This window comes from Equus przewalskii, chromosome 1 (genome assembly GCF_037783145.1).
Source record: "Equus przewalskii isolate Varuska chromosome 1, EquPr2, whole genome shotgun sequence".
In the NCBI taxonomy this organism is placed as follows: domain Eukaryota; kingdom Metazoa; phylum Chordata; class Mammalia; order Perissodactyla; family Equidae; genus Equus; species Equus przewalskii.
This window is the reverse complement of record NC_091831.1, coordinates 36019256-36037357: the sequence shown is the minus strand read 5'-3', so window position 1 is coordinate 36037357 and position 18102 is coordinate 36019256. Positions and strand designations below refer to the sequence as shown.

General features: G+C 34.8%; 1 protein-coding gene across 18 annotated transcripts in view; it reads left to right on the top strand.

Moving 5' to 3' along the window:
• Positions 1 to 18102, top strand: part of EXOC6 (exocyst complex component 6) — a 206662-nt gene that overhangs the window by 98100 nt on the left and 90460 nt on the right. For 12 of the 18 annotated variants that reach the window (XM_070609826.1, XM_070609930.1, XM_070609814.1 and 9 more), the window contains 4 exons: positions 3624 to 3729; positions 8096 to 8205; positions 14019 to 14130; positions 14670 to 14804. In XM_070609826.1, coding sequence (XP_070465927.1) covers positions 3624 to 3729; positions 8096 to 8205; positions 14019 to 14130; positions 14670 to 14804 — 463 coding nt within the window. The remainder of the gene's footprint in view (positions 1 to 3623; positions 3730 to 8095; positions 8206 to 14018; positions 14131 to 14669; positions 14805 to 18102) is intronic. The other 6 variants (XM_070609809.1, XM_070609946.1, XM_070609823.1 and 3 more) reach the window with 1 other exon arrangement.

Below are 18102 nucleotides of genomic sequence, written 5' to 3'. Positions count from 1 at the left end.
TTTAATTGTACTACTTTGAGTTCTAATCGCTGTAGTTTTTTTTCCTGGTAGATCTTTGAGGTTTAAGGCTGTGAATATTCAAAGGTATTTAGTATTAGAGACAGAAATTTATAGTTTTTAAATTATATCTCGGGAAAGTTCTGTTTTTACAAACATTACTAGATTAAAAATCTTAAAGCACCTAATGAGGTGCTTTAACTGCTTCCCTGCAGGGGATGGACAAAGTATTTTAATATCTGTATAATTTTGTATTGCCGTGACAAGAGAAATCTGCTCCCTCCTTTTTAAATTCTAAAACCTTTTCTCCCTCCTTTCTTCTCTCCCTCCCCACTTCCTTCCTTCCTTCCTTTATTTCATTCTTTCAAAAACAAAAAGTCAATATTGAGATCTTACATCTAGGTCACCCAAAATATGATAGAAGTAATGTAGCAATAATATTTGATGAGATTAAAATAGAAAATATGTTAAATGACTTAACACGTGCTTGGCATTTACCTCATCAATTTTTAAAACTGTGGATGGCTGACCTTCTGAACACTGTGATAGAGATCTTTTTAAAATACCTAAGTGGTTCACAAGGTGATACACTTTCTCTTAAAATCAACTAAATAAATTTTTATTTGAGGTTTTTGTATTAATGTTCCTTAGGAGTGATTTTGTCGGGATGTTGTCTCAAATGGATTATTGACAGTCTTGATGAGTCATGTATAAGTATCAACAATTTTTGATATTTAGTATTTTAGAAATAGAGGTAGTGCTTATTGATAGGGGTGGTAATCTATAATGTATATACTATGATATAATGTGATATATCTTTATATATAGTCTTTATAAAATTTTTATTTATATATATATTTATATATATGAAATCTTTACTTATAGAGTTGATGTTGTTATTAACTTGCCCTCTTCAGAAATGTTTAAGTTTTTACAGTTGTTGATAGATTTATATTGATCCAGCTATTCTCTCTTTCTCTATCTTAAGGCTTCTAGTAGTGAGATGGCTCCCCAAGATTGGGGAATCCATGAGGTGTTGTTTTCTCTAGGAAGCTAATGGGTTCATTCAGATAGAGATAGGATTAATGTTATCCTCCATTGTAATTATGGAGAAGAACACATGATACCATGTCGATTGTTAATACGTAAATCACAAATATATTTTGACTTCTACTTGCAATACTCTTCTAGATCATGCTTTTTGCTTAGATTTTTAAGAAGTAGCAGAATTTAAGCTCTTATTATCCCTGACCTGTATTTTACAACTATTAGTGAATTGACAACCTAACTATTAAATGGGGGAAAAGTAAAAGTTATCATCAGTACTAAATAATTAAAACTTGGCTACTTTCATGATAGAATTTATGATCTGACTACTGTCATAGTTTATCTCTGTGTGGTTCTCTTCAACTATATTGTGATTGCCAAGTGTTTTATTTTTATTTATATTCTTCATTGCCCAGCCCAAAGTGTAGTGCCTTGCACAGAGTAGGAACTGAGTAAACATTTATAGAATTAGGTTCCGTAAACAGATCACTTTTAAGACTACATTAACATTTTCAGAATATGAATGTACCATTCATTAAATTATCTCTCTTTGCATATTAACTGATTCCCTGGCATTTGTATAAAGTGAGTAGTTTATGGTGTTCTAGTAGTTTTTTGCCCTGTACCTTGCCCTTTAACCCTTTATTTTTAAGCACTATTTAGAAGGAAATAGAATTAGTTGAAGCCTCTCACGATATTTTAGGTAAACAGAGCCTTATTTTAACTATCTTGTGTACCACCATGATTTACAAACCTGTGCCTTTATTTCCAGCCTCTCATCAAGACCCCAAACCCATTTATCAATTAGATATCAATCATCCACTGCTGAAACCATATCTTTCTCTTGTATTCCTGACCTCAGCAAATGTCACTGATGAAGTCGATCCTACATCATTTGTCCATTTGCCATGTCTAGAAACACAGATTCCTCAGGATTACACTTTCCCTCATAATCCTCTTTTAGTTTTTAAATCCTGTATATTCTACTTCTTAAAAGCTCGTGTTTCTGCCACTTCCTTTCTGCCCCCACCAGGATAGCTTTAATTGATATTTTCCTCACCTTTTATTTGGATTATGCTTCAGTCTTTCTAACTGTCCTCTCTATGTTTATTATTGTCCTTTTCCCAGTTTATCCTCCACATAGTGGAAGATATTCACTATATGACATTCCTCTGCCTAAAACCTATTAATGGTATTCCATTGCCTACAGGATAAAATCTGAGTGCCTTAGTTTGTCCACCTGCCCAGCCTGATTTTATACCTGTCCCTTCTCTACTTTACACTCCAGTAATTCTGCACTACCTTTGGTTTTACTCCCACCTGCCACACTCACGCTTTTCACCCCTTATGCTTTTGCATGTTATGTTCCATCTTTCTGAAATGGTATTCTCCTATAATCTCACTGGAAGTGTGTCTTTAGCCCATAGCTTCTCTGTAAAGCTTCCCATGAGATGTCCCCTACCTACTCTGATAAATTTAATTACTTCTTTCTTTGTCCTATTTCTAAACCTTTCACTTCTTTTATTGTGTGTATAACACATCATTATAAACATTATAACTTGTTTGAATATCTATCTGTCCTGTTAGGTTTGAGAACAAAGATCTTGCTTTTATCTTCATGAGTTATGGAGTTTTCATCACAGTTAGCCCAGAACCCAGCACATCATAGGTGCTCAATAAATATTCGTCAAACTGAATTTTGATTAAAAGGAAGCTGATGGTTGGACAGCAGGTATAATGGGACAGGTTGGGTTATGCTACAGTAACAAAAATGCCCAAAGTCTCAGTGGACGAACATGGACATTTTATTTCTCACTTACACAAGCACCCATAGTGGGTCTATTAGTCCAAGATCTAGGCTGTTTGCATTTGTGATTCTACCTTCTCAACATGTGGTCTCCCCTTTGACCATGGGAAGAAGGGTCACACAGTTAGCTCTTTAATGCTTTAGACTTGAAGCAACACGTATCACTTGCATTCACAGCCCAATGGCCAAAATTAGTTATATGGCTGTCTGGTTGCAAGGGGGCTGTGTAGGATAGCACATGGATATTTGGTGAGTAGTAAGTGTCTCTGCCTTACTAATTAGAAAAGGTCCCTTTCTAGTTACAACATGATGAGAGACTAAACAAATATAAGACATTTTTTCATTTTCAGGGAGCTTATGATCTAGTTGGGAAGAGAGAAGATAGAAGACATACAACCTGGAAATTGTCCCTATCAAGAAATATGACTGGAATACTCTTCATCTCATGCCTTTGTTTTTGGGTGGTTATAGATAATGACTTTGTTCTGACTATATCATCTTGAGAATTGTTCTAGACTAGAAAACTAAAACTAAAATGCCGAGAAGATGTAAAACAAGTGGAAAGAAAAGATTGCACGTGAACTTTCAGGGACAAGGCTTATTTGGGATTGAATTTTAGAATTCTGGATGATTAGGCAGTGTTTTCCTATTTGGACCTTTAACTGGCAAATGAAAAAGGCTTTTGTATTAGGTGTTTTTTTTTTTAGGTATTATGCTGTAGCACTCTAATGATACATTTTGTAATACTAAAATTACAATTCTTTCTTAACAGGGACATTTTTGAAGAAGATAATTATAGCCCCATCCCTATTGTTAATGAAGAAGAATATAAAATAGTCATCAGTAAATTTCCCTTTCAAGATCCAGACCTTGAAAAGGTACAAGCTAATTTTTAATTCAAGAATTTTCTTAAAATAAATTTATGATTTTTTTGCTACATAATAGTAACCTGATAAAAATGGCTTCTTTTGAGGTAATATTTTGTTATGTTATTTGAGAAAATTAATTATGTTTTGTTAACTTTAAAGATTATGTTACTACTACTACTATCACTGTTTTGGTGAAGGGAAGAAGGGACTTTCCTGGGGATACCAGGAGCAGTTGTCCCAAATGTTAGGTGGATTCCCAGGGCAGGTGTTACTAACGTTGGGTGGATTCCGAATTAGGTATGCTAACTGGTGAATGGATTATAGGAATAAGAGTAATATTCTGGGAAAAGAGAGGAGAACTTCTTTCAAATGCCTGTCACTCTTATGTGTGGCTTTTTTTCTAGAAATATGCTTCTAAAAAAAGTTTATCTTAGTTATATAAGAGGTGTATGAAGGCAATAGCCATCTGTAGATTTTTTCCTGAAGTAGGAATTATGTATTTTTGGGAGTCAAGTTGTCTGGACAAAAGACAGAAAAGAGAAAGGAAATAGACCAGTATGTAGAGTATTCTGGGAATATACATGATTGCACATGTGCGCCCATACACACACACAAAGGCACACTCACTTGTACCTATCCAGTGTCTCTGGGCAGAAGCAGATCTCTTGGGAAAAGGATATTATATTTCCTGTTGTCACCTTTTTTATTCTCTTTATTTTTGTTTTTTCTCCTTACTCTTCATTATTGTTCCAACTCTTTATAAGTTAGTCCTTTTCTACATTTTTGTCCCTTCTCAATGAACAAGAATGAATTCTGAGTGAATTGTGTGGATTGTGACTGTAAATTTTTATGTTATATTTTTGTATACATAAACTGAGCATATTATTTGTCAGTCACTAAATATAGGGCCAAGTAATTAAATGCATAGCCTTTAGATTATAGCTAATGCTACCATTGCATATACCTAATAGTTGTATTCTAATATACACAAAAGAACAGAATAATTATCCTAATTCTATATTTTTGAAATCCCAGTCATAGGGGCTGGCCCAGTGGCCAAGTTCGCATGCTCCTCTTCGGTGGCCCAGGGTTTCGCCGGTTTGGATCCTGGGTGTGGACCTAGCACCACTCATCAAGCCATACTGAGGCGGCATCCCACATGCCACAACTAAAAGGACCCCCAACTAGAATATACAACTATGTCCTGGGGGGCTTTGGGGAGAAGAAGGAACAAATAAAAACAGTAATGAAATCCCAGTCATAGTTGTCCCTGTCAAGAAATATTACCAGAATATTCTCCATCTCATAGCTTGGTTTTGTCTTGTTTTAGTTACTGGTAATAAGTTTGTTCAGGCTATAGCATCTGTATAAAGAACATTGGAGGGGCCGGCTCGGTGGCGCAGTGGTTAAGTTTGCACGTTCTGCTTCAGCGGCCCAGGGTTTGCAGATTCGGATCCTGGGTGTGGACATGGCTTGGCTTGTCAAGCCATGCTGTGGTAGGCGTCCCACATATAAAGTAGAGGAAGATGGGCACAGGGATGTTAGCTCAGGGCCAGTCTTCCTCAGCAAAAAGAGAAGGATTGGCAGCAGATGTTAGCTCAGGGCTAATCTTCCTCAAAAGAAAAAAAAAAAACATTGGATTTGGTCTGGGTTCACATGCCAGCTCTGCCTATGGCTTGTTATATAGGCAAGTGACTAACCCTATTTGGGCATTTGTGCCTCATCTGTTAAATGAGGACGTTGAACTAAATAATTTCTAGTGTCCCTTTTAATTACTCGAAACTATTCTAAATAGGTTCATGGTTAAAAGGAAGTTTGGCTTTGCTTGTCAAGTGCTCCCATAAGCAGTACCTCTTAGGATTAAGCTCGTTAGGAGTTGTATTCATTGGTCCATATATTACTTATCATTAAAAAGCAGAATTCTTAAGGTAAAAGCCATGTGGAAAATTTAAATGTTACAACTTAAAAAGAAATCACATAAATTATTTGATAACAGTCTCTTGGTTGTATGTGTATATATATTTATATTTTTTCCTAATTTAAGTATAATTTTCAATTAAAACTATTAGAAAAGATGTAAAACTGTCTCTCAAATAACCTGAGCTATTATTTTCAATGAGTGAGAAAGGAGTAAGACTGAATATATATATATATATATATATATATATATATATATATATATATATATATACAAATCTTTTTGCAGATAGCTGTGCTAATTTGATTAGAGCCATTTGGCTAAAATAAGAACATGTCCGTATTCCATCCTTAATGTCATTGAAATAAATTCTTAAAACTGAAGTATCTTTCAAATAGTTAGTATACAGTTCATTATTCTGCAAAGCATAAAGTTGGAGGTGAATTAGCACTTACATTATTATCAGGTGATTTTACAGAATAGCAACTCTTTAGTTGATTTTTGTAGTACTTCTGATTGAGTAGCTAAATTTGGAAAAGTTGAACCTACCTTTAGAGCGAGACTGCTCTCTACAGATGTTTTCACTACCAGCTATTGTAAGTTTCCTTCTGCTGGAGGTACCTAGGAATACATTTGTTCGTTCAGATTTTTATCATTCACCTGCTATATGGTAGAGACTATGCTATTTGCTAATTTTTCAGTTTCTGCTGTCCAGGAGCTTATAGTCAAGTGAAGGATAGATAAACAGGAAATTATAACACTCAGAAGTTGGTACTGCTCAAGATAGAGGAAGCAGCATGCAGAGAGGTTATAGTTCTGTAGTATAAAGGTTGATAAAGCACAAGAGATGAAGATCAAGAATTGAAGAAGAAGAAGAAGGGGCCAGACTATAAAAGCCCTTGTAAACAGTGTTAGCAAGTTTAGTCTTTATCCTGAGAGCTATGAGAAGTCACTAGAGGGTTTTAAGCAGTAAAAACATAATCATATTTGTTCTTTAGAAAGATCTCTGGCTAATGTGGAGAATGGATTGGAGAAGAGTAAAACTGGTGGCTGGGAGACCAGCTAGGGGGTTGTTGCAGTTATCTTGAAAAGAGAGATTGGTGACCTGAGTGGGAGTTATGGCTGTGGAATTTGATTTAAGAGATGTTTAGGAGGAAGGAACAACAGGAATTGGTGATTATTTGCATGTGAGGGTTGATGAAGATAGAGGGGTCAAGTATGATAGCCAAGTTTCTGCCTTGGACAGTGGTAGCATTCACTAAAATAGGAAACACAAGAGGGGCGGATTTGGAAGGAACCAGATGATAATTTCACTTTGGGATCTATTGAGTATGTGTCAGATGATACAGCCAAATGGAGGTGTTCAAATGGTAGTTGGATATATGGATTTGGACTTCAGGAGAATGATTTGGCCTGGAGTTGTGGATTTGGGAGATACTGGCACTTGCATGGTGGTTGAAGTCATGAGAATAGACAAGATCATCCAAGGACAATATGTGAAGTAAGAAGAGAAGATATGTAGGATAGAACCCTAAGGCATAGCAATAATTAACGGATGGCTAGGGGAGGAGATAAAGAGAAGGTAGAGAAATAAGAGGAAAATCAGTGTGGGGCATGGATACCAGGGAAGGAGAAATCATTTAAGAAGCAGGAGGGGGCCGACTGTGTCAGATAACTTCATTTAAATCAGCTAACAAGAGAGGTGGAAAAGTCCATGAGATTTAACATCTCTGACTGTTGAGGGTACTTTCACTGATGTAACTAGGTTGCTATGAATGTGAAGATAAAAGTCTAGATTAGACTTCATGATGTGTAAATAAGGGGCTTCTGGTAAAAACCTTGGAGAGAGTTTACCTTTTGGAGATTGAGAATTTGCTAGTGGACGTTGGCTGATAAAGTAGTTTATCCAAGAAGCACACTGCAAACCACTAGCTGCATGCCACTGTTTCATGGTGGACTGGTCAGAAAGCTGCTGTACGGTATTCTAGAAGTTAGAGAATGAAAGGGATACCTTCTTGAATTGACATTGTCTTCACTGAAAGTGAGTTGAAGGGAATCTTAGAATTATTTGATGACACTGAGCCAGGAAGCTGGCCCATAACTTTCATGGCCAACCTGACTCTTGTATTTTAGATGCAGAAAAGCAGAGAGCTAAGCACCTTCTGCAGGGTACTTATCATCAGAATATACAGAGGTATTGATAGTTGCTTTCTCTGCTTGTTGGAAGTCTGAAAATATGATTTAAGAAACAGGTAAATTGCCGCATTATTTTCTTCAGAAATATTTTGGTTTTCTTAAAATCTCAAAAATAATGTAGAAATCTAATAGTGGACTTTGAGATGCAAGTATTTACTATTGATTCAGATGTGAAATCCATTTAATTTTTACATTTTTAGGTGATTAGAATATTTTTCTAAAATTTCAAAAACAATATTGACTTTGTTTTTCTTTCTACAGCAGTCTTTCCCAAAGAAATTCCCCATGTCTCAGTCAGTGCCTCATATTTACATTCAAGTTAAAGAATTTATTTATGCCAGCCTTAAATTTTCAGAGTCACTACACCGGAGGTAAGTTTACTAATAAGAAATGTATCTTTGGAGGCTAGCCCGGTGGCGTAATAGTTAAGTTTGTGCACTCCACTTCAGTGGCCTGGGGTTCAAGGGTTTGGATCCTGAGTGTGGACCTACACACTGCTTATCAAGCCATGCTGTGGAGGTGTCCAACATAGAGGAAGATTAGCATGATATTAGCTCAGCAACAATCTTCCTCAAGCAAAAAGAGGAGGATTGGCGACAGATGTTAGCTCAGGACCAAAAGAAATGTGTCTTTTTTTTTTTTTTTTTTAAAGATTTTATTTTTTTCCTTTTTCTCCCCAAAGCCCCCCGGTACATAGTTGTATATTCTCCGTTGTGGGTCCTTCTAGTTATGGCCTGTGGGACGCTGCCTCAGCGTGGTTTGTTGAGCAGTGCCATGTCCATGCCCAGGATTCGAACCAACGAAACACTGGGCCGCTTGCAGCGGAGCGCGCGAACTTAACCACTCGGCCACGGGGCCAGCCCCAGAAATGTATCTTTATCATAGCTAATTTCATGAAACATTAACACTTGATTTTCAGGCCATGACTCTTGGATGGATTATATCTCATTGGAAAGGCTTACATATTTTAGTGACATTGGGGGTTAAGTTCTATAATTCTGATATCACATATTGTTTTTACTATTTATTATGCAAGTCTTCAAATATACATTAAAAGTAGAGATAATATGATAGGGAATTCCTATGTTCTTAGCATCTAGATTTAACAATAATATACTTTTTGCCATACTTTTTTAATCTATTTATTTGCTGAAGTATTTTAAAGCAAATTTCAGAAATAATGACATTTTACCCCTAAGTACTTCAGTATGTGTTTCTAAAAACAAGAAGGACATTTCATTATTTAACCACACTTCACAAAATTACCGCTGTTCTATAATATCATCAATACCCTAGGCCATATCAATATTTTCTTGACTGTCCCCAAAATGTCTTTTTGCAGTCGGTATGTTTGAATCAGGGTCCAAATAAGGTTTACACCTTGCATTTGTTGTTAAATCTGTTTTAGCAATATCATTTCTTTTTTTTTTCTTTAGATGTTTAGATCTTTATTTATTTTAGTTTTTCTGTTGCTCAGGTTACCAGTAGCTAAACAATATCTCTTCTTTCTCTATGTCATTGACTGATCAAAAAGCTGATATTGTTAATAGTTTTGTTTTTTCTCAAATAGGCCTAAAGTAAGGATTCAGACAAAGCCAATAGAATTAATAGAGAATGCTGTAGCAAGTTGGTATCATACTCAGTAATGGAGAGCAGCACAGCAACTGTTGGTAGCTATAGCCAGCTTCATTTTATAGGCAAGAGAATACCATTTATCTGGTATGATGAAAGTAATACCCTACATTCATAGAGATAGGAAATGTGGTACTACCCCTATTTTGCTGTTAAGGAAACTGAGGCTCGGAGAGGCTACATTGTTTATCCAGAACCACCCAGCTACTCAGTTTGAGAGCTGGGATGAAGGAGCAGTTCTTCTGACTCTCACATCAGTGAAAGTGTCTGGCATGTAAGGAACAAACAGTTTATGTTAGAGGAACGTTAATCATTATCTTGTTCCAACTACCTAGACGGACCCTGTCTTACAGTCACGTGATAGATTTCTAATTGTAAATACTCTGGAGAAGAGAGTGGTAATGGCTGGCTTTCACAACGTCTCCCTTGCTTAAATCCATTCGTCTAAATTTGTATACTGAATAGCAGGAAATATCCCTCAGTGTGAAACTCTTCTAAATTTTAAGTCATAAAAAGGCATGAAGGCAGTCAGTCGATTATTTTTCAAGCTGAAACAGTGAGAACAATGACAGGTTTTTTTAAATTGTATTTTATCTCTTTCTCATTGTAAGCTACCACTATTTTGGATTTAAATGATGTATAAATAAATAGGGGAAAAATGTGAGTTCTGCTAGGGTAAAGAGTTATCTGATTATAGGTCTTACACTGCTTTTTCCTTGTGAGTAGGGATTCTTTAAAAGATGTCTTAATTTTTATTCTTGAATAATATGAGTTGGTGAGGAAAGGGAAAGAAAGGAAGACAAATATCTAATGCATAGCATTGCTGTGCTACGTGTTTCTCACAAGCCAGTGATTCTCCAAGTGTAGTCCCCAGAGCAGCAGTATTGGCATCACGTGGGAAATTGTTAGCAGGGCAGCCTCAGGACTACTGAATTAGAAACTCTGAGCGTGAGGCCTTTGGTTTTGATCAAGTTCTCTGGGTGATTCTGATGCACTCTAAAGTTTAAGAACTACTGCTTCATCATACTGTACCAGCCTCTTATATCAGTCTCTGAAGATGTATTTTAAAGACATTAGCTTTTAACCTCAATCATAAAACTCACTAGAGGTAATATACTCTCTGTACTGCACACCATGACACACACAATATAATCCAGCACTTGAAAAACAATGAATACAAATGAGTATTAATTGAAAAGGAATAAGAGACTATTACAGTGGTGGTTTTCAGTAGTGGAGCTTGAATGGTCTGAGAGCCACGAATAATTTATGCCTGTCTTGTTTTTTGTTTCTAAAGTTCTGATCTAAGAGCGAGGCAGTATAATGCAGCCTTAAGAACATAAGCTTCAGACTTAGACCTTAGTTTGAGTCTTGATGCTGACACTCACTAGCTATAGTAGGATCTTGGGCAAGTCACCTACTCTGTTTAAATTGCAGTTTCCTCATCTGTAAAATGAGAGAAATAATTCATAGATTGGTTGTAAGAATGAAATGAGGTAATGCATGTGTATAATAAAGCACTCAGTATAGAACCTGGCACATGGTGGTCACATATGACCTGGGAGATGAGGGGATACTACAATTTTAAATGTGCTGCTGGAACTTGGAGTGTTTGTATTTTCTTTTGTAAGCATTGGGGAACTGTTGAAAGAGTTTTTAACTGAGGAATGGCATGACTAGAGTTAGATTTTAGAACGTTTACTCTGGCCTTAATGTGGATGATAGGTTGGAGGGGGGATAAGAAAAATAGTCATGTTAATTGGTGAAGGCGGTGTTTCAAGAAAGAGATGAAGAAAATTGAAGTAGTCAGGATCTGTGGTGAGGAAGAGGAAGGAACACATACAAGAAGTGTTTAGGAGCCTGAAATTAGAGTACTTGTAAATACTTAGATGAAGAAGTTAAGGGATAGAAAACAATTTGCCTTACATTTGGGTAGACTTGAATTTGTTTGTATACTCTCAAATAGATTCTGGTTATAGTTAGTCATCTTTGAAAACAATGATGCATGTATTCATCCATTATGTGAGGTAAACATTTGCAAATGAAAGGGAGAAACAAGAAGTCTCTCTTTAACAGTCATCCTACAACTTGGCTCAAGTTTTATGTTTGAGAATTATTCTTGAAGCTGCAATCCTGAATCTATAACATTGGACCCTCTCATTTTTTCCTAAAGCCTCCCTAATGGCTGACTAGAACTAGACTTGCCACCTCAATCTGACTCTTTTTGTATATGAACTCTTAGCATTTTAAAAGATAAATGTTGTGTACCAGTGCTACAGAAGAAGAGATTGTCAGTTTTTTCCTTCTATCTTTGATGAAAATATTTGTCACGTTTGCTAGTTCAGTATCCAGTCATTCTAATTAACTGTCTATGATCATAAGTTATTCATTCAACAAGGCTTTTATGCTTATGTTTTTAAAAAAGTTATGCTTTACTAAATGCATTGACTATTTTCATTTTGTTGATGAGAGTAATACACAATTCAGAATACAGAGAGCATAGTTAATTAAAAAATAAGTAAATCTAAATTTATTCTGGGTTATCAGCTTTCTGACATATATTTTTATTTTAAAAATTTACATCTGTTACCTAAATTGACCTATTAGAATTGCTTTGTTTTTTTATTTGGCATTAAAGAATTGTGGAAAAATCACTTTCTGTGGCTAAAGCTCTTTTGTTATGTTTAAATGTATTTTCGAGTTAGATTTTTAGAACTGGAAGATGCTTCAGAGCTTTTATAGTACAGATGTTTGGGTTTCTTTTTATATATGAATAAAAGCAGGGCTAGAGAATAAAGTGACTTCATGAAGAGACTCCAAAGTCTCAGTTATTTAGTTGCAGAAGAAACATCTGGACCTAATATAATCTTAAAGAAATTTTCAGTTTGCGTAAGAGGTTAAGCTGTAAAATATTTTAGGAGATTTATTGTATATTAAGATTTAATTACTGTGAAATGTTCTTTAAAAATTAGGGAGAGTACAAGTTATAGGCTTAAAGGGCAAGGAGTTAAGGAAAAAAACATGTTCAATTAGGATAAAAACTTCATGGGGGAAATATTTGTCATGGTCAGGTAAATCTTCCCAGCACAAATAGGACATAGGTGCTGATAGGTTTCTTTCTCTGCTTTTACTTATGGAAGAAAAAGTATGCATTGACTCAGCATTCAAGAAAGTTCGGAAAATTAAACAAAAGACATTAGCTATCATGGGTAACTTTTCATCTGAGAAGGAAGCTGTACAGGGTGTCTTTAAGCTTAATTTGAATGTGTCAGAAAAGAAACCAAAGGAGTTGGTGAGCACTTCTTTTTTATCAGGGTGATACATTGCCTCTTCTGGGGACACTATTGGTAGATGAGAAAGAGTTTTCTGTCTGAGAGTTTGATGCCAAGTAACCCTGAAGCCCTACTGGTGGAGTGCACATTCCCTGGGAAGTCTTGATTTTAGATATAAAGATCAGAGAGAAATATTCTCCTCGGGTCTGCCTGAATTAGGATTAGCAGAAATTGAAGAGTGCTTCTATTAAAATGGAGAACACTAGAGTAGTAATGAAAAGTATCTATATTTTGTCAAATCTAGCTCTATTTGCTTTTTTTAAAACAAATAATAAGCTAGTAAATATTTGTGCTTCATGTATTTTTGAGTAATATTTAAGAAAAAAAGGCAAAAGTCTAAAATTTTAGCCGACGGGTAAGGCAGCGGTTCTCAACTGGGGTAATTTTGCCCCGCATGGTACGTTTGGGAATGTCTGGATACATTTTGAGTTGTCAGAACTGTGGGGAGAGGTGCTACTTGCTTCTAGTGGGTAGAGGACAGGGATGCTGTTGAACATCCATCAATGCACAGGACAGCCCCTCAACGAATTATGTAGCCTAAAATATCAGTAGTGCTGACTGCTTGGTCTAAGGACAGCTTAACTGTTTTGATAATAAAGCTATATAACAAGAAATCATTATTTACTTAAATCGAAGGCCTAGTGGTTAGGAGAAAATAATAAGCTTTTTAGTGCTAGCCTAGCAATCTTTAGGATGTTAAGAAACATCGTAGGGGTTTTTCTCTTTTTTTTTTTTTGCACCAAATTAAAACTAGTGTAAGGTAATTATTTTTTGAGTCTCTTTTAAAAATCTCAATGGAGATGGATAGCTTGGTTATATTAAACTTAAATCTGGTAATTAATTATACCTAGAAAGAGCACACATCAGTTTGCATTTTAAAAATAATTAGGTGTGTATGAAGTGTCTTTGAAAGTGACCCACAATGGAGTCATAATTTAAGAGTAGTTTGATTTCATTATACTAAGTTCCCCATGGTTTTACTGGTTAATTGAATACATTTAAATTATATCCTAAATGAACATTCTACTTTATTGAAAATGTCCCTTTTGTGAAATTGAATTGATATTTGTAAATTAATAAATATGGGTGATTGTAATTTATTTAAAGATCTAAAGGAAAGAGGCAGAGCAAATTATTTTAGTAAATTGTGTTAAATTATTTAGGAAGCTAACTAACTGTAACCTTATGGAAAGCTTAATATTATCACACTTTGTTTTTAGCTCAACAGAAATAGATGATATGCTTAGAAAATCTACAAATCTGCTGCTGACCAGAACTTTGTGCAGCTGTTTACTGAACCTTATTAGGAAACCTCATATAGGTTTGACAGAGGTAGGTTAAAAAGATACTTAAAGTTAAATGTTTCATAATATGAAACAATTATTATAAATTAAGTTATTGCTGAACATCATCCTGTAAAACTAGCTTTCTATTTTAAATTTATTAATGAAATGGATTTGTTTTAAAATAAAAGTATCAGTGTAAATTTATGCGACATGAGGGAAAAGAGTATATATTGGAATAGTAGATAATCAAAGATGTTAGAACATATATGTAGATTTACGAGTGCATAACTTTACATGAAAAGTGAAAATGCTCATTTCTTTTACTTGGCGAACGTATAAAATTTGAAAGACTACTTTGAAAAGTTATTTTAATTGGCAGTTAGACTCTTGCTTATTTTTTTAAAATGATAGCATTCATAAGCAGTATTTACAGCAGGCATTTGAAATCAGATAATCAGTTGTATCCTGCATTGCTGTAATTATGCAGAAATACAGTTGCTGGAAGTAGTAATCCTATGTTAAAATATCAAATGTCTTTCTGTACATGTAACCTGCATGTTACCAGATATATTTTGTATTTTCTAGCTAGTACAAATCATCATAAACACAACACACCTGGAACAAGCTTGCAAATACCTTGAGGACTTTATAACTAACATTACGAATATTTCTCAAGAAACTGTTCATACCACAAGACTTTATGGACTTTCTACTTTTAAGGTACGTAAAAATCTGACCAAAAGTTTTTATTTCAATCACTGTAAGCAAACTCCTAAAAATTAAAGACAATTTTTATTATATACAGGATTCCATTATATTAACAATTGAAAATTAGTGGTAATCATTGTCAACAATTACCAGATAAATATCAGTTCCTTTTTGGCAGTTTAAACATTTTGTTAAAATGGAGAAAAGTATATTGATTTTTGTACAGCTATATTACATTTTGTTCACGTTTGGAAGACTTAGAGTAGTTGTAAATTGGTCTAACTGAATTTCCATTAATGTCTTACGGTTCAGTAATTAATTTTATATGTAATGGGTGAACGTGTGTGTGTGTTCGGAAATAAAAAATGTAGGACACATTAGATAAGTATAAGATTTGCATTGCATCCTTTATTGACTCTGATCTGAATAAAAATAAATATTAACATTATTACATGTTATTGGAGTCCTGCTTTTTTCGGAATGGAAAGATGTCTGTTCGTATAATACCATGGGATATACTGAAAGATTAATTAATGGTTGTTTTAAGCAGAATGAAAGATTAAATAATTTCATGTTTGTTTTATAAACTATTATTTTATTGATTTAGGGTCTTATAGATGAGACATTGGCATAGTTAGTAAAATAAATCCCTTTGCATTGAATATTTTGTTAAACCAATGTAAACCACTTACTGATCCCTTATCCGTAAAATAGTCTTGCTAGTTTAACCTTATAACCCTTTCTAAGTTTTCCCTTAAAGAGAATTCTCATCTTACTACTCTTGCTATATTATAAATTACCCAATTTATCTCCTAAAATTATAGTATAATCATTTACATTTAAAAAATTCAGTGTACTTTTATTTAGAAATAACTACTTTAATGTTAATAGCAACCAGACTTTGAAAGGGTGAAGTCCAGAAATGACCCTTCGTTCCTAAAATTATCTGCCTAGCCCCCAAGTCTTATCTTCTCTGGTGATTCTTGAGCTCATGTAGTCATCCTGACACACAAGGCACAAATGCAGATGATATCTCAGTGAGCAGATTGATAAAATTAGTTACTAAAACTGAGATGGAAGGGCATTCATTTATTCAGATAGTATAGTACAGTAATTAAGGGCATATACTCTGGAATTAGATTGCTATGTAACTTTAGGCATATTCTTTAGTTTTAATAATTCCTGGTTTTGTTATCTATAAAGTTAGAATAGCAATATATTACCTATCTCATGCAATTATTAAGAGGATTAATGGGGATACTTCACACAATGCCATTTGTTGTAGATCATCTATGCTTTGAGCACTCAGGTATTGAGACTATAAAGATGTATCCCTCCCCTCAAGAAGCTCATAGGAGAAAAACTATAGAAAGACACTTGATAATATGGTGTGATAAATAACATAATATAGGGAGAAACTCCACAAGTTTTTGGACATTTGTTTATCCAAGGACAGATTGATTCTTTGCTTTTATATTAGATTTCAGACAATCTTTCTTCGTTTTCTTTTTTGCTCTCTCCTTATATCCATGTGTTACTCATATGCTGTCAAGAAGGGATTTACTAACGACTAGAGTTGTAAGCATAAACTGTTAACATGAAATTTAATAGGCTTTCTCTGTACTCTGATTAAACCATGAATTGCCTTGACATCTGGTGTATCTAGGGATCTTCACACAATTTTTCTTATCAGTTATACATCAAAGAACCAAAGATCCTAGAACATGATTCTCTTAGATTAAGGATCTTGGAACTTTACTTCTCAAAATCTCCCTGTTGGGAGGGAATGTTTAGAAATGTTAGCTCTGTGGTCCATCATTCCAGTGATTCTTAAGTTGCACATAGTTAGTTGAAACTACAATTCCCATAGAATATCCCTTGAGTTTTCTTGGAAATCAGGTAATCAAGTTCAGCCAGTACAAATAGTAGAGAATCCTGGTTTGTTGTTGTTTTTTGTTTTGTTTTTATACAGAACTCCAGAAGCCCTTTCTGTTTTATGGTATAAGAACAAGAGCTATTTCAAGCTCAATATATGAAGGTCAAGTGTTGTTCACTTCTGCCTTTGGTCTATTTCAAGAGGAATTTGTCTTAAATTGTGATATGAGAAAGCAATTCAACAGCGAGAATTGTCGAATTGATATTAAAGTGAATTACTGAGGGAGATTGGGGGGATTTCCATTCATGGTAAATAGTCTGTCACCTCTTTCACAGAAGTGATTAAAGTACAGTTTTGCCTACAGACATTAGCATGGTTTGCTTAGTTAACTTCTTAGCCTAATTCTTTTCAGTCCAGTGAATCTAATGAACATACTCCTATTTAGTTGCTTAATGATTCTGGAAATAAGCACTTACAGGATTCTTTTACCCACACCTCCATCTGCTTCCCATCCAAAAAAGTACATATGTACACACAATGTGCTTGATTTTATATTTGCTTATTTTGTGAAATATTATATACACTATCTTGTTAGCTTGCTTTGCATTTTGCTAAATCTGTGAGTGATAGAAACAAGGTAGAGTAAGTAGTTCCTACCCTCGAGCAGGACCTCAGCTTCTTGAATGAGCCTGAACTCACTCTGAGAGCTACTTGAAGTTGATATTAAGACTTCTAACTGAAAAGATTTTCATCAGGATAGAGGCGAAAAAATGGGAATACCCTTCCCTTTTTAATCTGTGTAGTAGAGAAATGGCCCAGTTCTTTTCCTTTGGCCTCAAAACTCTTTAACTTTGCTCCATGGAGCTTTTCCAACCTGCCACTCTGAAGAGTCCTTTCCTTTTGAGTCCTGGCAGTGACTGCAACTGTAAGTACCTAGAAGGAATCTGCTTCTTATTCTTCTCTAATTTGCCTTTTTAAAAATCTGTTGATGACGGTGTAGCAAATTCTTTTTAGGATTATGGCCAAAGTGACAGTGGTAAGTTGTCTTTGATTAGGAGCTTGAAATTCTCTTCCTGTGGAGCAAGGACATGGTACATTGACTTTTAAAAAGTCTTTTTACTGAAGTATATCATGTATATGTAAACATGTACAATTTATAAATTAGACACAGCTGAGGAAAGAATCACTGAGCTTGGGGATATGTCAGTAGAAACTTCCAAAACAGAAAAAAAACTGAACAGAATGTCTAAGAACTGTGGGACAACTACAAAAGGTGTAACATACATGCAGTGGGACTATTAGGAGGACAAAAAAGAGAGAAAGGAACAGAAGCAATATTTGATACCATAATGACTAAGAAGTTACTCAAATTAATGTGAGACACCAAACTATGGATCTCAGAAAGCTTAGAGAACATCAAGCAGGATAAATGCC